This window comes from Tyto alba, unplaced genomic scaffold, assembly GCF_018691265.1.
Source record: "Tyto alba isolate M040663 unplaced genomic scaffold, T.alba_DEE_v4.0 Super-Scaffold_30, whole genome shotgun sequence".
In the NCBI taxonomy this organism is placed as follows: domain Eukaryota; kingdom Metazoa; phylum Chordata; class Aves; order Strigiformes; family Tytonidae; genus Tyto; species Tyto alba.
Genome location: NW_024881305.1, coordinates 1,123,358 through 1,146,520, shown reverse-complemented (window position 1 = coordinate 1,146,520; position 23,163 = coordinate 1,123,358). Strand labels below are relative to the sequence as shown.

At 43.1% G+C, this 23,163-nt stretch overlaps 1 protein-coding gene across 5 annotated transcripts in view; it reads left to right on the top strand.

Moving 5' to 3' along the window:
• The window catches only part of PPP1R12B (protein phosphatase 1 regulatory subunit 12B), a 124,139-nt gene that overhangs the window by 76,468 nt on the left and 24,508 nt on the right, over positions 1 to 23,163 (top strand). For 4 of the 5 annotated variants that reach the window (XM_042800017.1, XM_042800019.1, XM_042800018.1 and 1 more), the window contains 4 exons: positions 43 to 213; positions 944 to 1,127; positions 1,689 to 1,801; positions 3,381 to 3,425. In XM_042800017.1, coding sequence (XP_042655951.1) covers positions 43 to 213; positions 944 to 1,127; positions 1,689 to 1,801; positions 3,381 to 3,425 — 513 coding nt within the window. Of the gene's footprint in view, positions 1 to 42; positions 214 to 943; positions 1,128 to 1,688; positions 1,802 to 3,380; positions 3,426 to 17,382; positions 18,090 to 23,163 lie in introns of those variants that run through there. The other variant, XM_033001928.2, reaches the window with a different exon arrangement.

The following is a 23,163-nucleotide window of genomic DNA, read 5'->3' as shown; positions in this document are numbered from 1 at the left end:
ATTGCATAAATTTTAAAATTCCCACTCTTACTTTCTCTCCAGGGTGTGACACTGACAGACCTTCAGGAGGCAGAGCGAACCTTCAGCCGGTCTCGGGCAGAGCGGCAAGCGCAGGAACAACAAAGCGAGAAAGCTGAGAGCACTGAGCCTGCTGAGGACAGCAGTGAGAGGCAGGAGACCCGGTCACGGTGGAGCAGAAATGCAGATGAGGAGGTGATCCTCCCAGCCTCACTTCCCATTGTTTCAGAGTTAATGAAACCATTTAGGATAGCTGAGATCAGGAGAAATTCTTTGGGGGACATATGTTTATTTTAAGGGGGGAAGTCTTACTGGAAAGAAGTCATACTGGTGAGTAGTACCTCACCTCAGCGATCTGCACAAGGGATGTGGACACATAGGTGTTAAAGGTTAGCTGTTCCTTTGCTCTCCGCTGGGAATTTCATTTTCTGTCTCTTGCCAGAAAATAAAACTCTGTAAATCACAGAAAGTGAAATGAGAAGGCTAATGATGGAAATGTGGCCTGGATCCATCCTTACTGCACAGACTGGACTGAGGCTTTGTGTTCACATTTTTCCACAGATGTTCTGTGTGTAATGGAAAGCTAGAGACCAGGTTTCTCCCCCTGCCATCACTTCTGGTTTTTCACTCTAGATCATTCAGTCCTGCTAGATAACTTGTTCGTTCTGCCATTGGCTGTAGGGACAAAGAGATTGATCCCAGACTTCCCACCAATGGGAAGGTGCTCTCACATTGTAGCTGTACAACGCTTTTAACATTCATCCACATCTGATGGAATGAACCTGATCTGGCAAATGAAGGGCATCACTTCCAGCAGCAGGGAAGAAAACGTTACACTCTAAAAGATTACTCAGTTCGCTGAAATCCCGAGTCTGTTAGTTCCTCTTCATTCCGCTAACTTTTTGTCATCGTTCTTTGTTTGTAGACTGTCTATCGGCGATTAAGGTGCCCAGTACAGCCAGACAAACCTACAACACCTGTATCTCCTTCAACATCAGCACCTCTCCTTTACACAAGTTCATACCTGACTCGAACAAATAAGTATCTAGGTCTTGACTCTGTGAATCCAGCAGATTTCAGAGGTGCAACCACAGAAATGGAAAAAAATGGTATGTACTCAGGAGAATGAAGAACAGTCAAAACGCAGGGAATTTCATTAATTATTCTCTCTGTCTGTACAAAGTTCTGAAAGTTTACTTGTTGATCTGAGGAGAGCAGTATGGAGAGCTGCTGTCTCACCAAACAGATGTTATTTGTTTGAATGGAAATCCTAATGTAGGATACACAGCCTAATGCATGTAAAAGAGAGGGGTAAAATTATGTTTTCCATTTTGAATAAATAAATGAGATAGTAATCCATGAAACGTTTAGATCTTAGAGCTGGGAGGAGCGATTCCACTAGAACAGTTTGTGCTCAGAATAGGTGTAAATCAGGATGATTTGGGGAGAGCTGACAGCTAGGGTAACCTCTCTGGGGTCTGATAAAGGAAGGAGTGTGAGTAACCAGGTGTAGTAGGGCACTGAGATTCCATTTCGTTTGGTTTAATAACTCCTTTGTAATAGAACACAAGCCAAGATGACCTTGATCAGCTTGAAAAGAACCGCAGTACCTTAGCAAAAGCGCAGATGTAAATCACTGAAACCAAAGCAGTCTTTCTTTGCTTGGCCAGAATGTGAAGATCAGGATTTAGATGACAGATCTCCAAACAAACAGTCAATCCGAGAGAGGCGGCGGCCAAAGGAGAGGCGAAGAGGCACTGGCATCATTTTCTCAACGAATGATGTAAGTTTGAGCTCCTCAGAGAAGAGAAACTCATGCTGTAATACTCAGGGTGAATTTCCTTCCAGTTCCAAGCTTTATATTTTTTTTACAAATCAGTCCATTTCCCATTAGTCCTTCCCTCTCCAACTCTATTTCAGACTGGTACTTCCAAAGGAATGGCATCCCTGTTTGACCTCTGTAAAACGCAAGCAGGCAGCCTGTGGGAAGCCTGTTCTTGAGCCATAAATCAGTGAGATTGTTGCAGAATTGTGAAAAGAGAGCCCACAAGGGAGAAGAGAGATTAGAAATCTAGTTTCTTTGGAAGAAGGAGATCATGAGCCACTGGAAGTATTTTCAAATTCCTCTGAGCCCAAATTTGGCTACACTTTAGGCCACCTAAAAGGAAGACAGTGAGGAATAAAACCTGTGTCTGGATCCCCTACCCAACACCAGAGAGCACACAGCATAAATGCAGAAGAGTTGTTTGTGTTGTGGTCATTTCTCTTAATCCTGGTTTCAAAAGGATTTCTTCAGTCTGAGGGAAGAAATCCAGCCCTCAAAACCTTGGTTAGAGACTCAGGTAGGAAAATAGATCACCTTTTTCAGGAGAGAATGCGAATTATGAAATTGTGGTTAAGAAGCCTACAACAATTCTAGTCTAGCTATGGACATACAGCTTTCCTCATATACCTCAGGGGTAGAGGCTTCCTGCACAATACAATGAAAAAAACCTCAGTGGTCTTCCCTGTGGCAACAGTATATATGTTGAATATTTGGAGTTACAGACAAATTGAATGGTCCTGCTGGAAACCTCAGAATTTCTATTGAAAGACTTGCTGCAAACACCCCCTTTTTATTATTTGCCAACGATTCTTACATTTTTTTTTCACTTGCATGCCGAATGTGATTTATTTTTTTCTTACCATTTTTTTTAGTTAAACACTTTACAGTTTGCCCAGTTGTCTACTGGATCATTGTAGCAGTATTACTAGCTTCAGGAGCAGAAGGCAAATTGCTTTTCAGAGTTTTAGTTCATTTTCCTGTTGTGTCTATATGAAACTGCAGCTACAGCTTTTGAAATACCTTGAATTCAATATGGAATCAGATGTGATGCCATGGTAGTTTATCATTGCTCCATGAAATCCTGGAGCTGTTACAAAGGGGCAGTGGGTAACAGAGAGGCTGCATAAGCACAATCTGGGATGACTAGTGTTTCCTCCTGGAGTCTAACTGAAGTGGTGGATATTCTTTGAGAGTCAATATTACGTCAGCATTTCAGATGTGCAGTCTTCCCAAGTGTCACAGCATATTATATGTTATAATATGTAAGTATATTAAGGCATGTTACCCCTTCTCCTTCTGACTCTTCAGGAGCGTTCAAATTGCAGTAGCCATCTCAAGAGAGTAATTCTGTCCCCCATCTAAATGGCAGTTAGGTTACCAAACCTGATCTGATAATCAGCCAAAAGCATCTCAACAGGCATTTCTTTCAACAGAAGTGTATTTAGCTTTAGCATCAAATCATAATCAACAAGTTATCTTCTTGTGTTAAAATTTTGTTGTCTCCAAGGCTGCCTACTTATATTGTTTTCCATCCTAGGATGATGATGAAGTTGATGGAAATGAGGAAGTGAAGGAAACTCGGGTAAGTGAAAACGTATGTCTGAATAGTTGATGTTTCACTCGTGAGTGCTGGTGGCAAGAAGTCTTCTGTGGCTTTACTTTTGTTTATATGAGAGGTTCAGGCTCTGTTCAGGAGTTGAGTATAAACTGGGAGGTAGTTCCAAGTAGGAAATTGCTTACTGATTTCTCATCTGAAAGATAAAGAGTATCTTCAGATTGGACTAAGATCAAAAGCTGGCTCTTCAGAAGCTGTATATATAGGCAGCTCTGAAACCTGGAGGGACTGCCGCAGAAGCAGGGGTGAGCGCCTTACTGAGAGCGCTGTCAGAAGCTGCGAGGGCTGGGGAGCATGGCTGTCAGGGGTCCCGAGCAAGGCGCCTGACCTTGTATCTCAGTCACCCTGACGCTGTTATTTTGGACAGTATGCTTTATATTTCTAAAAAGTGTGCTCTTGTCTCCTTGTGGATTTGTTTTCTTGCGGGAAATTGGCTTGGCAAGCAACACATCAGAGATTGTTCGATGTTCCCCTGTTCTTGCAATAGCCTCATTATCCTTCAAGGCCCTTTCTTTCCTTTTACAATAATTATTGAGCCCTTCCAAATTGCCTTGGTTTCTTTTGGTTATGTCTGTCTAAAACACATTTGAGCCTGACAACATGACTTACTCTGACAATGTTAAAGCTAAATATGTTTCCAAACTATTAAAGCATGATGTGCGAAACCTAGGAAAACCAGCAAATTCAAGGTTACATAGGGGTCAGCCTGCCTGTGTGATGTTTAATCTTTGCCAGAAAGCGTTGAACTTGGGGTAGCCTTTCCACATGCTTTGCAATTCAGTAGAGTGATTGAAGCATCATTTTGTTAAAATTAACTGATTCTTTGCTGAAAATTTTCAGTAACGTTCTTCAGAGTATGTTTTTATTTTTCTTTTTGCAATAGTCAGTCAAAATGGGGCAAAGTCACGGTGAGCCTTGTGGGAGTCAGAGGCTCATGCAGTGCTGGGATGGTTCTTGGCATGTGCTCATCTTTCAGTGCCAGCCTTTGCTTTCCCAGTGCTTACTTTGCAATGTGAAATGTGGGATATTCCTTCCCACAGAAGCACCACCTGCTTCGAGTAGCCTGGGTCTTCCCCCAGGAATTTCTGTTCATAATGGTACACAGCTTAAACCTTCCGCTTCACCCTGCATGAAAGCTTCAGCCATTTATCATTCTTAAAATTGTTTTGACGTTTCTGCTGTCTCACAGTAAGACTGAAGGAGGAGTATTTGTAATATGTAAAAAACAATAATAATAGGGACACCTTGTTTCCAGCAGTTGTGTTTTGGACTTGCTGGGAATGTCTTGTTCTTCTGGGAAATGGTCCCAGATTAGTTAAATTAAGACAAAAGAGTATCTGAGGCTGAAGGTTTGGAGGCTTCCTAGAGCGTAGTCCTAAAAATTGATGAAAACTCTTATTGAGCACAGTCTTCACTGCTTTTGTAAATGGGTAAACCTTCTTCGTAAGAACCCACCATATGTTCCTGCCCAAAAATTCAGGGTCACTCAGTCACTTATAATTAATGATGCTGGTTTTCCCCAAATTAATAGCAAGGAAGTCTTATACTTCCCATGATTTTCTTGTGGGTTCCCATCTAATAGCAGAGCAACTTTCCTTCTGTTCCCTTGGCCCCTTTTCACACATGCTTTGTGGCAGTTGGCCCCTGTTTTCTTACACACCTCACGTAGATTAGACCCTGGTTTAGACTCTCCTTCCACTCTGCTGGTGTTGCTTTTCTCATTCTCCCAGTCCTTGTTTTTATCCAATCAGCAGTTCATTTTCTTTACTGCATGCCTTCAGCATCATGTCACTTGGTCAGTCTTCCCTGGTTTATTTTACAACCAAATCAGAGAGATTTCTGTCCTGCTAACTGGCCATCATTTTGGCAAGAATCACATTGTAGTACCAAGCATGAAGTACAATTAATAATCATTAATTCATCAATAGTAGTAATCATTCTAGAATGGCAGGTGCCAGCATCAGAGTTGTGAACTTGAATACACTGAAGTGTCCCATTTTAGTTGCAGACCCCCAAAGACTCTCCTGATTTTATGTGAGCAGTTATTTTTTTCCTCCGGTTTTTATATCTTGGCTGATATTAGGAAAATTTTTATGGGAGCCAAAAAAGGCCCTACTTGAATTCCCTCCTCCAAACTACGCAATACTGGAGTTCAGCAAAGGAAAGGTAGATGCAATTTTTGAAGAAGGAGCAAATACATGTTGTTCTAATTCTCAGAAGTGGATTCATTATTTTGGCTGAAACTTATGAGCACCAGCATGGGAAACCAGCCCAGACACTTTGGCTGAGTTTTAGGCAACTGCGAGCAGTCTTGTAATGGGATGTGTCAGGCAACCTTCATATGTTTTGCTACCAACCCCGCCTTTTTCCTTGCGATGCAGACTGCTTGGATGCGTTGTGGAAAGTTGGAAGAGCAGACAAAGTTTTATTGTGGAATAAATGTTCAAGGGCACAAGGACTAAAGCTGGAAAAAGCCTCTGGGGAAGCAGCTTTAGGAGAGGTTTTTTGTGTAGTTCTACTGGGAAGGATTTGTTCAGTCTGGGGAGACCTGAGCTCAAACCAGAGATGGAGAAAAAAGTTTGGCCACAGTCTAGTCTCCGTTTCTCAGAAAGTAAAAATTTGCAAGAGTCTGAAAGATCCTGTTAGCAGTGCCAGGCTGAGCAGTGTGTGTCAGCTGGCATTAGGAAACCTCTCCTCCCTGCGAGACAGTGACTGTGAAGTGTCAGCAAGGATTCAGTCGGGGGGTGGGCAGCGAGTACAAATACGCTACAGTCAGTGCAGATGCAAATCAGTGGCTCTAGTTTGGGATGCAGCATTTGAAGGATAATTATGTGACTAAAGAGAATGGTCCGATGCTACATTTAGGAGAGCGTTTTCCTTATCCCAGGCACTTCTGTCTTTGACTTATACCTGACTTCTGCCATTGCTGTTACACAGCAGGAGAAATTGGGAATAAATTTGGAAGAAATGTGTATTTTAAATGACGCACCATATGTAACAGAAGTAGAAAAATTTTTGTAATCATTTAAAGAATTTTATCTCCTTCCATTTCTCTTTAGTGGTATTACAAATGTGCCTCACCCATGTGTTAGATAGTTCATCAAGGGAAAGCTTTAAATACAGGGGAATGCACCAAGTGTCATGTTGGGAAAGTAACAATTTCTGGGCAGTAAAAATGTCAAAGAAAACATCTGTTCTCATAAACTTCTTTTAGGACAGTCTGTACAGCACAATATAAAACCCAGACACATTAATGACATTAACTTTTATGTAGGAATAACACTGAAATGTATGACTATGGATTATGATCACAATAAATAGGCTCCATTCTGGTCTCCTTCTACTTGGATTTACAAAACATGAGTTAAATTCTGCAAAACACCATTCAAACCCACTCTGTTTTGTAAATAGTACGTGTTCTGCCTAATTGTACTATTAACATGAAATCACCAGAAGCAACTGGGTACTAACAAAAACTAAATCTCTTGTCTTAGAAGGACTGAACTTCTTAATTCCATGAATTCTAAGGGAAGATCAATGAACTGCAAAATTCCTTATTCGAACTAAATGTCGTAATGTTGTAGCTGTTTCAGAGTTACAATTTGGGAGTCCTGATTTTGGTATATTCTATTTCTCACCTATATTTTTGGTTTTAGTGGCATTTTATCTTCCACAGAACCTTCCAATTTAACTTTTGTACTCATGCTGTTTGCCTTTCTTAAAAGATGGATTTGATAAACAACTAAAAGATCAGAAATAGCTTTAGTTAATGTTTTGTGACTTGCCCGTCATAGCCAGACTGCATGTATTTGGAGCCCCAGGAGTTCCAGCAACTGCCCTGGATCCCAGTGTTCTATTCCCTCTTTCCCCAGTGCAGCGCAGTGAAGTGTGGCACTGTGCAGGCTGTTACTGTGCCTGTGGACTGTCTTTTTAAGCTAAGGAAGGCTCCGAGTCCTCCACTTTCTGGACTCAGATTGCCTAATATGGTAAGGTATGTCTTCAGGCTGGGTTGTTTTGCTGAGATACAAGAGAAAGTGATATAGTAAAAGGAAACAAAATAGGTGAACTTCTTGCTAGCTGATAAGAAAGTAAAATCTTTTAATCTAGATAGCGGTATGTGGTGCTGTTCATCCTATGCCTTATTGCTACTAGCCCAGGGTCCCTTTTGGGAACTAAGGATGCAAGTATTTTTCCCTGGTTTTACCCTTGAATATTTACTTCTAGCATAGATGCAGTGTGACGTGGGAGGGAAGCCATCTGGCCCATGTCCAAGGTAACGTAGATGGTACTGTGCGTCACTTGCATGACTATAGTTAAATTATAGAGCATTTAATTATGTGTAAAGTAAGGCTGTGAGAGATTGGCTCTGTTTAGTCTTGTTTATAAACAAAATGCTATAATGGGTTGTATATGCTGTGAGGAGAGATCTTCAGAATGTGTAGCAATATAAAGTTGAGTCTAAAATAGCAGAAAATTGCTGCAAGAGCATGCACTAGAGTTTTACCATAGTGCTTTAAATATGGTGAAGAACAGTTTTATTGTGTTTAGAGTGCTCAGGGTTCTTGGGGAGGTGGGGGTTGGAAGCCACTAGAAATTTAAATTAATTCTGCAAATATTTCTACAAAAAATTCCCATCTGCACAGATGATTTGCCTCATGAATTCTCCAGCCTAATGCACTTGTGTTGGTTTTTCTTAACCTTAATGTTTTGAGAAAGGCCTCAGACTTGCTGTCCACTGTCCCTGTTGATACAGCATTTAAATCATCAGCATGGCTGCTCGGTTCCTATTTACAGCTCTGGAGAAACATATTGTTTGAGCTTAAAGCCAAGCAATCCAAATCTGCTACATAGACTGCAGGGTTACAGCTAAATGTGTTCAGGTTAATTCCTCTAATTCACCGAGTTGCTGAATTAGGACAGTGTAATGTGAAGCGGTATCCATGATGGAGATGAGTAACACAAAACCAGCCAATATCTGATCTGCAAGTCCCAGGAAGATGAAGCAAAATAGTGAGTCCTCCAGGAATGATTTACAAGGTCATAGACTCATAACTATTTAAGGTAACTTTATGCTTTAACTTCTTGTTTAGTAAATTACTCTCGGAATTTCAGTGCAGTCTGAGGTAACTAATCTTCCTCAGTTGTCAGCAAGTAATTTCTCCTGAAGCAATGGAGCTGAGGTTAGCAATGCATCGAATACCCACCAGATACCTTGGCTTTTGCTGGCATTGCTGGAAGGCCTGTGCAGTCAGTTCAAATTATCCCATTTCACCCCAGGGTCCTGTCCCTTTGCCTACATGGCAGCTATCTCACAGGTGTCCCGGGATCCTTTTGCTTTCTTCCCAGAAGCAGCGTGATGGATAGGGTGGCAGCAGGATCAGTGCTGTGCGTGTGCATCTCTCCACCTTCAGTGCAGTGTGGATTCAGAATGGCCACTCCAGGAGACAGGACCTGTCAAGTTCAGTGTGGCTGCTAGCCTAGACCTGTTGGCCTGAGGAACAGCATTGCTCCCTGGAATATATCCCAAAGAGAGAATAAATCTAACTATCGTTTTATGTCTAACTGTGTTTGTTTGTAATTTTTAACTTTTTAAAGGTTAACAGTGTATGTCTGTACTTATACATGTAACAGCATCATATTAATTTTTGTCTGAAACTGTCAAACTCTGTCTCATCATGCTCAAAATTGCGGAAAGGAAAAATTTCTCTAACTTTAACTACTTACAGCAGGTTTTCTGCCCCTCTGGGAGCTGCTGATTGTACTTTGTTGTCAGCCATCCAGCAGGCCGCGGGGAGGATGTCTCTCCTGATGTAGGTGAAGACATCCTCTAAAAAAATTTGATCTGCTGGATTAGCATTACTGCATACAGCAGTAGATGTCTGGGTAGCCCTTAATGGCTGTGTCATGTTGACATCGCTGTCAGCCTCCTTAGGAAGAGGTGAATTGTGCGTGGGCGACAGGAGATGGCTTCAGCGGGTGCAGCACGAGTCTGTCAGACTCGGTGCTTCCTTTCCAGCCCTGCTCACCTGTCTGCTGGCAAAGGCCATGGCAAAGCCCCTGTGAGGCCAGCAGTCTCTGGCAGAATGGTGCAGTCCCATGGTTAGGTAGTAAATGATTTATCTCCCAGATATGTCCAAAAGGAGCAAAGAGCAGAAATTGTATTGCCAGATGGCTGACAAGGAATTCAAGAGTAATCTAAATTTGCTTGGAAAACTGAAGTCAAATTCTCTGGCCATAAAATATCCTTTGGAAACTACCACTGTTGGAAAAACTGTGTGTTCCACTGATTCAAGTGTGGTGATGCTGTTTGTCCCCCTTGTCTTTAAAAGGTCACTTCTTGTTCTGAGTTTGTATCCTCCCACATGCCTCTTTTCAGAAAGAGACTCATATTTGGAAAGTCATTGTTAGTTTTTTGCTTTTGGACATGGAGTTTCTCTGCTAGAAGTAACATTATTTGGCAGAAACTACTTCATTATTTGGTAGGTCAAGATGGAGAATCCTTAAACTGCAGATGTCCTTCCTGGCAAGAATTTCCCACCAGATTTGGTTTAATTCACGCTTTGGCACAGTTTTGTTGCTCATTAGAGTAGGTGCTTTGCACACAGCTAATGCTGGGCTCCGTTGCCAGTTGTTTATATAAAGATAGATTAGATAGATGGATATAGATAGATATATATATAGAGAGAGGCTTTTTTTCATTGCTCCCAGATTTCATCCTTGGGAGTGAACGTAACCTTCTGCACCACAATCTGCTGCTGTTGAAGGAAGGCCAGAAATAGGCTTGAAACATAGTTAGATAGCAATGTGTTGAAGTTATACATCTGTTTGGCCAGTGGCATTAGAATATTGGTTTGTGTCAGCCAGTTGCTTCCACAGATGAGCTAACAGAAAGGTTTTATATCCGTGGAGTGGCTGGGGTGGGTGAGAGGCATGCAGAGTCTCATGAATTTAGATAAAGAGCAAAATGGATCATGACTCTGTTGTGAGTGCCTCGAGATTTCTATTTCTCTGTGTCATATTTTGGAAAGTCCCTTAGCTTGAAATAGCTATGTTTACATCTGGTTCTTATATTAGTGTTTGCTTCCTTGGTTTCCCTGACATGGCCCGTTTGCAAATTTCTGCTACATTCCTCCTTTGTAACTCGGCATGTTTGTGCTGCTTCACCCTTTGCAAGAAAGCTGGATTAGGGAAGAGGGAACCTGTCACTAAACACCTGCAGAGTGCAACTGCTGAACAACTTTGACTGCAAAATGTTATGTTCTAACACTGCTTTATTCTGATTGGTAGTAACTGGATGAAATCACTTGATTTTTGGCATAAGCAATGCTCTAAAGTGGACGGTGGAAAGCATCTCCAGATTTTTATCATGCTGCTTTTTTTGAACAAAACATGGTATTTAGTTTGGGAAAGAAGCCTGACTGTGAAAAGACAGAGCCAGGTTTTGGGTGGACATGAAGCAAATTATCTGTAGACATCAGTCTTCCTGCTGCTGTGTAGACATCGTGAGGATTATGGCATGAAAATACACAGTTCTGGGGTTGCCCCAGGCCACTGGGTTTGAAACCGTGGTTGCATTTACAGCCTTGAATGGAATAAAATCTGTGGTCTTGGAGACATTTATTTTTGGCAGAGTAGTGACTGCCACATCTGTCTCCCTGTAGCGGGAGTCTGTTGCTGCAGTGTTGTTTTATTGTTGATGATTATTGCTATGATTGCCATCCAGTTCTGTAACATTTTACCATCATCCCTTCTGGAGATGATGAACCCAAGATAATGAAATCCTTCTCCTTCTTCTTCCTTTTAAATTCAGTTCTTGATTTCTGAAGTTAGGGAGGTCCCCAGAGGTGTTGGTGAACACCCCTGCTTCTCATCCTGTTAGAAATGCTGGATTTGAGTGGCACTTTGTCCGTTCTTCCAAAAACTCGATTCTGTTGCACAGAACTGCTGGAAGACTTCTCTGGCATACGTAGTTTGACACTTAAGAGTACTACAATGATGTTCCTCTGCTCAGCATGGTGCTTTTTTAACTCTCTTCACTACTGCTTTTTATTTTCTATACTTGTAAGAAAGCAAAAAAGAAAAAAATTCTGAAGTTTTATATTTAAAATGTGCTATTCTCAGCCCACACTAAAATTAACTGCTTCTACTGCTTCATGTGAATCCAGGTATGCCTAATGGGTATAGCTCCAGCCTTTTTATGATAAATATAGTGATGGGAATAAAAAGTGGGGGAAGTATGATGCTACATGTGCAACTATAGACTGTCAGCTGCTGTGTGTGTGTTTAGGAGGAAAGGAGGATCCTTTCCTTCTGCTTCTTATCTGTGAGACATAATGCCAGATCTGCTCATGGGAATCCTAGTCAGTGCACTGCAGATGAAAGCCTGTTCAATTCTACGGTTTGTATTCCATTTATGGCAAACTGCTGCAGTGCCTTCACATCACGTTTACAACACAGCTTATTGCCTGACCAGTAATTTCTTCGCTACAGCCCTTCAGCCTTCTCTTGCCGAACATAACCATTACTGCCTTTTTCAGTTCTAAATAAACCCTGTGAAGCTATAATTGAACCTGTTAAAGCCTGCATATAATTTCAAAGTTATTTATTTACAGTGTTTTAAAGTGGTTTTTATATAGCATGTATTTTCAATCAACTTTTCTTTATCCAAAATAATAGTGGGTTGGATGTTACAGTGAATAGTGCTGCAGTTTTGACCCTGAATTGTCCCACATAGCGGCAGCCCTTTGGATTCTTACAGTGTATTTGCAAACTGGATTACAGTTCATGGATAATAGAGGGTGAGCTGTACAAAAAAGAAGGTTTATTATAACAGCTTTTACAGACTGGCTTTTCATTGCATCTCCTGCATTAAGTAACAGTGCTGCTAATTCCAAATCAATTAATTATGCACTGAAATGAAGTTTCTCTACAGAATCAGCAGAATTTCTTTGCACAAAAAGCAATGAGTATGGTGAATGAAGATGTGAGAGCAGGAAGGTTAACAAGACTCAGCCTTTTCTTTGCAGGTGAATTCCTTTCCACACTTTTTGGTTATTCTCTAGAGACTTTTTACTGCAAGATCCCACACAGAGGAAGTAAGATCTGGTGTGCAGGTACCTGAGGTGCAGCAATCAGCAATACTGTAACCTTTCCATCTGACTGGGGAGCCCCGTGTGTTAAAATAAAATGATGTTTCTGGTTTGTCAGACCCAATCTCAGATTGATCACAGGCTTTTTCTTTGCAAATAACAATGCTCTTTTCTGATTTGGAGATGGTGCAAGACAAGTGCAAGGCAATCAAGAAACTCTTCCAGGGACAAAGTGATGGTACCATTTACTGTGTGCAAAGACTGCGCGTTATTTAGGGCTTCAGTAACCATAAATATGAGACATCCCGAGGTGAAGGGAATCACAGGATTTATTAAACTTTGCCCACAGTATAAATGTTATTACGAAGGGGAGATACAGTACTCTTACACTATGGATTTCAGTTTTGTATGCCAATCCAGTAACATAAAAGCAATAGGAAATCTAATCTTGACTCTGTTCTCTGTAGCCCACATCAATAGTTCAGTAGTTAATGCGGTTTTCCTGTTTAAACTGAGTTTCTCTAGATTTTTTTTACAGAACAACTTTAGACCCAGAACAATTATTTTATGGGCATGTAGTGGCTTTGGCTTTGTAGCCTGGCTTTTGGAAACAACTCCCGGGGTGGTTTATTTATCTCTGTTTTCCAGAGAAATATCATGAGAATAAATGCATCTTGAGAATTTATTTATGTATTGCATAAAATATGAATTACAGATTTCAGTGTTTCCCTGGACTGGAACATGACTCAACACACAAACAGCACACTCTCTTCCAGCAGGTGGGAAATCCAGAAGTGAGGGTTGTGAAGATTTTTTTAATTGAATAGCAAACAGCTGAACTCCATGGAGGGGGGGTAGCGGCGGTATCTGGGGTTGCATTAAGCATTTAGAGGGGCTTCTCAAAGAAAAGAGAGCAAAATGGTCTCAGTGACAGTTTCAATGGAAAACATGAAGCATGTTGCCTGCTTCTCCCCCTTTGTGCTGCTTCTGCCATTTGGTTACAGTTCACACCTTGTGTCCCTGCAGCACAGCTCTTGCATTGCTCGGCCCAGCATAGGAGAGGCTTGCAGTGAGGGCTGTGCCACCGGTGAGACCCATCCTCAGAGGCTGAGTGTGTTAGTCCCAGCGTACCTACCCTGAACTGTTCTCCATCGCTGAGGCTGGCTGGCAAGGAAGGCTCATCTGTGCTACTGAACCTGCTTCCCCTCCAGCCCGGCGTGGCTGCGCCCACCGTGCCTGTTGGGAATGGTCCACACAAGCACCCCCAGGTTGTGCATGGGAGTGTTGGTTGGCCAAGGACCAGATGATGCCAGAGACCTTCCGACAGCTCGGTGGTGTGCAGGGTTGTGTGCTGGTGGGCAGGGATGGGCCCCGGCTATGTTTTAATTTCACAAATGTGGCAAAGGAGGCCCTGTGGGAAGGTATGTGGTGTGGAGAGCAGTGTCTTCAGCTCGGCCCCTCCATCAGCTGAGCCTTGTGCAGCTGGAGACACCAGTCACCAGTATGCTCTCTAATACGTGCCTGCTGGGGGAACTAGGAAGGTTTGGCTACGAATGAAAGAAGTCAGCTGAATGAGAAGGAATTCAGTGATGTACACGAGTGTGTGGTAAAGCTGATGTGCAAAATGACAGCTAGGACTTTGAGGACATAGTTTTGGGATAATTTGTTCCAAAAATATCAACTACTCTCCCTCATCCTTCAAGTTTTATTAGAATTCTGGTCTCCCAAGAGGGCTTCTCCTTTCCTTCTCCTCTGCACTCCAGTAGAACATGCTGTGGGCTCACATCACCTGAAAGCATCACTCTGCACCTCTGGCTTTAACTCCTAGTTTGTTTTCCATTTTTGTCTACTGCAGGTTAGAAAGCTACAGGGCTGCTTAAATTTATTTCATTGGTGTCACATTCTGTAGGTGAATATTTTCAACACAGATAGAAGGGGTGCTTGTATTTTTCACTTCAGGTATTTAACTCAGGTCTTCATCTTCTTTCTGGTATACCATTTTCTTGGATATGGGTCCTCCTCTCTAACTAACTAACATGGGTACAAACACAGGTGTCATTACCAAAGGAAGGGAGAGGACAGCCATCTGAATGGAAAAGGAAAGATGTCTGAAAAAAGTGACTGTAGTCAAGACCATAGCTCTAAGTACAGGAAATATATTATTTCATATAAATATAGGAAATATACTATAGTACAGTTGTGCTGCTGTACTCAAAGATGAGAAGAAACTTTAAGGTGATTTTGCCCAGCAGTACACTGCAGCATGAAGTTAACATCTGGGCAGTCTCAGGGGTTGTGTCCAGTGTTGTGGAAATACTCATGGAAGATGATTTTCTTGTATGTCTTTCTGGTAGCTGTATAAATATTCCTTAGCAAAGTAAGCAGCACCACAGCTACAGTACAGACCAGTCTGCTGGTTCTTACTGAGGAATATCTTTAACAGACAGAAACAGTCAGATCTAAACCATGACCTTGAATATTACAAACATCAGGATGTGAGGACAACAGTGCTGCAAAGGAAGAGTCAGGTTTCATTCTTATGCAGGGGAAAACTTGAAAGTAAACTGTAGAAAATGTCAGGAAGAAACCCATAAATTAGGTACCTTTGTTGAAGTAAAGATGAAACCCAGCATGTTTTGCCATACTGTATCTCATTCTGCTGTCTTTCTCCTGGCTAATAAGGATACTAATTCTCATGCCACCCCTTCTCTTTAAATGCGTTATTGTCCACCAAGATGCATTTTGTCAATCTGTGAGGCATCTGCATCGGATGACTAATTAACTTTTAATTAGTAGGGAATAGAAAGCTCAGTTTTTGTTTTGGTTTGAGGCTTGGGCTGTGAGTTCTGTACTGAAATGTTGATTTTAGAGCTTTCCCACCCCTCCCCGGCAGAAACGTGACCATGGAGGGATGCAGCAAGGGTTCATTTAGCATTTAGGACTGTATGGGAGGGGAAGCAAAACCCTGCAATTTAGAGCTGTTTAACTCCACCTTGGTGACTAAGCTGGGCTTTGTCAGCCTTGTAATTGTGATTGAGACACTCCAGTCTGCTGGTGGCCACACGGGTTAGCCCGCTTTCACTCACTGTTTTGAAACCCCAGAAGCTGAAACTAGTGCAAAAGGATCGCCCATGTGTGCAAGTTCTACAAATATGCGTTTAAAATATCCAGATTACCTTCGTTGGCACTGTGCGGCAGTCGGACTCCAGGCAGCCTGGGAGAGGTGGAGGGTGGGGGTGATGAGTGCAACAGATGGAGGCTGGAAAGATCAAGGTCCTGCCACAGTCTCCTTGAGCTGCGGGGTGCCTGTCACTGCCTTCTTGTGTGTCTGGACTTAATTTCCATACCTTTAAAAGGGAATGCAGAAATATTGCCAGGCAGAATTAGACCTCTCCAAACTTCTTTTTTTTTTTTTTTCCCCCTCCTGTAGTCAGTGAATAATGAGTCCCCTCCTTCCTCATCATGAGGTATCAAGTAGAAACCTGATCTGGAAATGACTTAGAGAAGGACAATCTGGCAGCCCTGTTTCTCTCTCTCCATGGTCGCACAGCAATGCTGCATTGCCCCGCAAGATCCTGGATGGCAGAAATTCATGCAGCTTCTATTCCAAGCACCCTTCTCCAGCAATGTGACAGTAAAATTAAATGGTTGCCAAGCAGTGTGCAAGAAAGGGTCAATGGTGCAAAAAAGGGTCAATATTTCAGATCAACAGAGATGCATAAGTGTGGTAATACTCTTAAAATATTTTTATATAGATACTCTTCTGCACTTGCTAGGAAATCGATGACAAAGCAGCCTGTGGAGCCGGAGCAGAACGTGCACTGCAGATAGTTTATCTCCAGGCACCCAGCGACTTGGTCAGTAGGTGGTTCAGGTGGATGTGGCTGAGTCCAGATGAAGACACATCCTTTGGTGTGGTACTGGTTTATTAACACTGCCTTACTGGAACTGGTTCAGTGCAGATACCTGGGCTGATGCCTTTCCAGCAAACAAAAACATAGATTTGCAACCTTTCAGTTGCAAGACTGTATTTAATGTGTGAGAGCTATTAAATCAGCACACCACTGTGTGTTCGTGAGCATTTTTCAAGTGAACATCCCGTGTGCTTATTTATATGGGACATGAGGGACATCCACTTGCCTTTGCAGTGAACAGTCTTGCCATCTCTGAGACACTGCAGAGAGCATCTTTCCAGTGAGCTAGCTTGTGCAGCAGCAGCACAGCTCAGCAGAGAGCTAGCTGGAAGTTTGAGAGGTACATGCTCTCCTCACTCTTTCTTTTTTTCCTCCAAGCTCCTCTCCCCTCTTCCACAATCCCAAACACTCATTTGAATGAGTGTGCATTACACAAGCTCCACGTCACCTTCTTGCAGCTCAAAACAGGCTTATGAGCAAAGAACAAAAATCCTGTTGTGCTGCATGAGTGTGTCCTCCCTTTAATGGTATGAACTGCTCTGTGTCCTTTAAAATAACTCCCTTTGTCGCAGCCGCAAAACGCGTGCTGGAATTTAAGCCTTACAGAGTGCCGTTGATTTGCCTCTGACCTCCCGCTCACAGCCCGCCAGGCCTTGGGAGCTTGTAAGTTATTTTCTTTTCTTCCCTCCATCCCCCCCCCCCCCCTTCTTTTTTTTTTCTTTTTTTCCCCTTTTTTTTTCCTACAAGTGGCAGCCCAAATCCCAAGCTGAAAGTGAATCGCTGCTGCTGGCTGCCCTCCAGCATTCCTCGCGGAGCGAGTCAGGATCTGGAATGTCAGCAGGCAGCGGCGGGAGGGACGGGAGAAGCCTGCGCGTGGGTAACGGCGCCCAGGAGGAGGAGGAGGAGGAGGATGGAACAAAACACAACTTCATCTGGACTGCCCCTTTCCAAACCAGCATTTGTTCCTGATTTATGCTTCTGCGTTTTGCTTAAAGCATGCAGCTCTGCACAGTGACGGCAGAGAGCTCGCAACAGTGCTCTGGAGTAAAACAGGTTTAGGTTTTCTTTTTTTTTTTTTTTTTGGCAAAAACTTCGTGTCTAGATAAACTGAGCTGGTTTTCCAGCTCTCCTTCCTGAGCCGGGAGTTTTTGCCTCCTGCCGTTTTGGGGGGAGATCGCTCTGGTCCTGTGGCATACGCTCTCGATGAGGAGAAATGTCCTTTTGTGGAGAAGTCGGGACAGGGCCCGGCTGGTGAGGCTGGCACAGAGCAACGCCCGGCGCTGGAGCGCAGCGAGTCCTTGACACTTTCTCTTCTTCTCGGACAAGAAACATTGTGGAGCCTCAGCTCTCCCTGCAGCAGATTAATGCCTAAAATTATACACCCTAAACAGCAGGGTTTAATTACCAGAGCTGTGAATAGTTTAATTAGTTTGTTCTGACCTTGGAAGAAGGACCTGCCCAGCACCGTAGAGCGACAGGAGAGCGAGACTTGTATTGCTTCTCAAAGACACCCAGCCCACGAGGCCATGTCGTCCTTGTACACCAGGAGTAAAGAATATACTCGCAGCAGGAAGGCTCAGTCAGATTCTCCCCCGTCCTCTCCTTCCCCGATCGCAAAGACACTCAGAGTAAGCAGCTTTTTCCTTTCTGTATTTCACGGAGACCTGCTGGGCACATGCTCTGAGCAGAGACCAGTGGTGGTGGTTTGTTGTCTTACCCTTGGAGATCTGTGTCTGTGGATTGCTTTGGAAAGAGGATGGTTTAAATAAAACATGGGAAGGTGCCTCTGCAGCAACAGGTTTTAAGCAAGCTGCCAGAGCTCTTGCACTGGGATTATTTGCATTAATGGCTGCAGGGAGTTGCTGTGATGGTAGTTGTCCCCCTATCCTGCTTTTCGCAGGAACATCGCTCTCCTGGTAGGCTACTGCTGGATAAAAACCTCATCGATGAAATGAGGCAAAACCTGACCAGCTTGTTAAACTGTGCTCCTTCCAGAAATGCTTTGATATTGCTGGTGAAACAAGGTTTGCTATCCAGCTTTCATCCTGGGGGCTGTGCTGACCTGTGGTACGATTTAGTAATTTCAACAACAGAAATAAAACAACCTGTAGTAGGAAGCAAGTCAAGGTAGTTAACTAGTCCTCCCCCAAACCAGAACTGGTGTACCCATCTACCAAGGTGTTTGAAAGTTGGGAACATTTCATAACAGTATTGCTGGTAGTTCCCGAGTCGTGTGAAAGGCTATCACTAAACTCTCTGGGTCCATATTGTTATACGGACAGTCTCTTCGCCGTCAAGAAACATTATCATGCCAGAGTCAAAGCCTGGAGGAATTAGTTTTAAAAAGGCAGGCTAATTTTAGATGTAAGCATTAAATTAATCTGAGCACTGGTGTTTGCTCAAATCAGATGCGCGTTGTCTGCTCCTTTTGAAGTGAAAGATCTCGGTCCGGAAAGAGCATTGCCTGAAATATGTAAAAAGGTTTTTAACCCACTGCCGCGGTGTTAATGGAAGCAGTCCCTGACCTTCGGAACTCCCTGGCTGTCCTGGCTGCTGGTTGCCCCCAGGCTGTTAACTGTTTAACCCAGGAGCAGGGGGCTGTGCTTTCTTCCTGTCTGCCGTCGTGGTGTCTCAGAGGAGTTTTTTAGATAATCTATCCCCTGTGTGCTTACATGTTTTTTCCTCTCATCAGTTCTTACAGCTGTGCTTACCATTCCTCAGTAAATTGCCACAGTATCAATAACCAGCTTAATAGCAGGTGGGGAACCTTTCGGATGTGCTGTTACTCATAGAGTAAAGCTGAAAATGTTTTAATTTCTTTCAAAACCCAAGTTTTTTTAAGATCAGTCATGCTTGGCATACACAGACTGACTCATTTTCCACCCCGTATGCCTCTAGGCATATCAACAAGTGACAAACATCTCGCAGGAGCCGTGGCTGCTGTGTTCAGGGTTCATGCCTGTCTGCTTTGATGCAAACCAACAGGAGGTGCTGGTTTTCTCTGCCGATAGCCATGATGAGATCGCAGGCTTTTTGGGGGGCCCCGCAGATGTTGGAGGAGGTAGTGGGAGCTCTCGGGTGGGTACAGAAAGGTGCCGGGTGGGAACGGGAGGGCCTGGGCAAGAGCTTCCCTCAGCTTCTCGTGGCAGTGGGATTTTGGTGAAATCAAACACGCAAGGACAGAAATGTTGGTGGTTCTTGCGATAGTAATGGTAACGCCTGCAGTGGCTCCAGAGCAGGGATGTGGGAGAAGCCAGAGCAGGAGTGCAACGGCAAGGACTTAGGAGTCAGTATGGGAAACAGTCTTGGTACTGTCTGGGTTGTGGAAAATAGCCCTTGCCTTAAAAGGCTAATTAGGGAAGGATTTACTTCAGGCTAAAACAAAGTATCTGAGTTAACTCTTTCTCCCAGACAATGTAGTTCTGCCATGAGCAAGAGAAATAATGGAGTGCGGTTTCCTAGGGATTTGTCCCATGTGTGTATTCCCCGTGCCCACAGTAACAGCAGCTCTTGCCGCAGGGTGCCACCAGCCCTTAATAAAACAGGTAGGAATGTGATATCTTTGAGTCTTTTATCTTTCCATCCAGTCTAGATTGATACCAGCAGACCTGTGGACTCTAAACGTTCGCAGATGAGCAGGGGTGCGGAAACATATGAGCAGGCAGGGAGCCTCCCACATGGTACAGACATGGAAAAATCCTCAAGGAGAACCAGACAAAGCAAAGAAGGTTTTACTTATTAAGGTGTCGGTGACAAACAGCTGCCTTCAGATGTCATTTGCAGAGCAGTTTCCTATGGCATTCCCTGCTGCACTTGCCCTTCTGCTTGTAATGCTCCTCCTTAGGTGTTATGATAATATTGAATGTGGTTTTTTTCCACCTTTAATTGAAAGGATCTCCCCAAATGCACAGCTGAGAAGGGGGAGAGCTTTGCAGTGAACTCAGATGAGTCCTAAGAAAGGCAATGTCCTTGAATAGGGCGCGGGAGCAAAAGGCAGGCAGAGGCAGTTCTGGTGAGAGCAGGGTGCTGGTGTGCAACCACCTCCATGTGCAAGGTCAGCATTGTCCTGTTGCCCCTGAACGTCTGCAAGCTAAAATACTTAATTTCTTGTGTCACAACAGAACAGCCCAGAATTATAGTCACCAATACAGAAATAGCCAAGTAAGTCCTGTTAAATCACCCATGGTAAATGTTGCTAACTCCACCTTTTCAGATGCTTTAATGAGGATTTTGCTAGAAAGTGGAAACTCAAGTCTCTTTGAAACCAATTCGGATCATCCAGTTGTTTGGCAAAATCTTCTAGTTTTGTAGCAATGAGTACCTTTTCATCACAAGTGTCGCACCTTACTGTTTTAGCTTGAGGTTTCTCTTCCTCAGAAAAGTTTTATTAACATAGTCAGTTCCAAGGGTGTAATAGGCAACCCTTGGGATGAAACCTATCCTGCATAAGTAAGCAAATAAATGGCAGGATTGGAAGGATGAGGGTGAGTGTGAGAATTTAATTTTCTTTTTCTATTCTTTTTAATCCTATTTATGCTGTGTCAGTTGTTTGTGGGGTGGGTTTTTGTTTTTTGTTTTTTGTTTTTTTTTTTTCCCGTAGGAAATACCCTGTAGTATGTGTTTAGACTCATCCATATGTTCATTGTGGTACTTCATAACCCTTGCATTTCTCCATGGGCTATCAGTTAGCAAACTGAAAGCTAAGGAGAACGCACACTCCCAGCTCACTCTGCAGATTGTAATTGCAGCTCTTCAGTTGTTTCCCACCTCTTTGTCAACCAACCTTCTTTTCTTTTACATACTGCTCCTTGTCTTGTCATCTGATTATTTTTTGCTCTGAAGAAGACCATCAAAACTTAAAACCATTGTCAGCACGGATGTGTGCTGTTCGTTCAGTAGTGGCTACACCCCTCTGGCTGCCATCACTTGATGGTTGTTACTTGCTCCTTGAGAGGCTCTACATAGTTGTCGTTCTGGCCATCTTCACAGTTTCACTACAAAGCTTTTTCCCTCTGATGTTGGATCACTCCCTCATTAAGGCACCTTTACCACTTGAGCTTTCCAGCTAAACTTTTGTCAATAAGGGCTCAGCAATAAATTTTAAAGTATATTCAGTGGTCTCTACTGATTGATTTCATTCTGCCTTTCATTGGAGTGTCTGAAGGAGCTGCGCTAAGTGGTTTGAAGGATGCAAGAGCATCACCTTGTGACTCAGTGAAAACTTATGGCCCACACTTCATAGTAATACTCGAGCATAAAAAGCAACGGTTTCCAAATTGCCATCTCTTTTAGCCAGCCTCCAAATCAAGCCCATGGTTGCTCTAAGCAGTGATTACCATGGCAGCAAATGCTTCTAATCTGAGTGTGATTTTGATGTGGACATCTACGCGTAGAATCCAAAGCAAATCTTAAAGGAAAAAAAAAAAAAACTAATGCACAAAAATGTTAACTGTTTGAGCTGCAGATGCTTGGCATGCAAATAAAACCAGCATGGCTTGGATATTAATACATAAATAATGGTATAAAATCTTAGAGTTCTGGTAATGCAACCAAACCAGAGTTCTTTTAATCAGAGACGTCCAGGAGTGCTGAGAGATTGGTAGAAATGCCTAGTCAGATTGCAGCCTTCGTAGGGTTTTGAATATAAATGTGTCTGACAGTTTTCACTCCGTGAGTGCTTTTACAAGTTTTATCCTGTTTTGGATATTCATGGTAACAGGTTTATTCTCACGTTATGTAGACCTGTATGAATCATTTGGCTTGCTGTGCTGCCACTGCAAATGCATTAGAGAATAAAGACTGTTATGAAAACATTTCTCCAGAAAACTTTATCTTCCTGGGTTTCTATTTAGTGGCTTGGACTCGTTCTAGTTGTGATAAAATGATGCTGCATAAATTGAAATGGGGTCAAATAAGTTGTCTCATGACATTTTCTATCTCATTTCTGGTTTGCTGACTAGTTAAGCAGTATTTGCAGAAATTTTTACCTCCTTTCCCAATAGCCAACAACAGATGTGGGATACCGAAACTTTAAGGCTGTTAACCTTAGTCTGTGGTCTTCAGCACCTTGATTTGTTTATCACTAGTTAGTTCTCAAACATCATGTTCCTTAGATGGGTATCAGAATAAATCCTTCTGAGTTTTGTTTGTTTGAAGATTCGTCTGTAAATGTCTGTATCTGGGAGTGTATTGGGAACTTCTAGTCATTCTTAGGGCACCCCCTGCTAGATGTTCCCTGCTGTGCCTCAGTAGCCAGGCTCCTCTCCTGTCACTGGCTACATGAGGGGGCGTAAATAGAATGGATCAGGGCATGTGCTTGTGTCCCTGCAGCTAAACTTTCTTCTTCAGCTCTCCTCCCTTCGGAGGAACAGAGAAAATTGATCCAAGCCAAAGCCATAGCAGGGATTCTGTTAACTATTAAAGGGTCTGAATGGTCATGGACAATTCAGAAAGAAGCACACAATGCAACACTACAACCTCAGTTAAAACTCCCGTTTTGACTCTGCTGCCTGGTCAGTGATGGGTGTCTTTGAAGAAGCTGGTTAAGCAGCCAGAGAGTAATCACTTGTGCTAGCTCAGCTTTTGCTTTGTGGGGCAAGGAGGCCAGAAGGTCAGAGGACGACTTGAGGTTGCGCTAGACCAGGGCATCAGCCTGGACTGTAAAAGGGGTGAAGGGAGAAGGAGAAAGAGGATGTCTTTAAT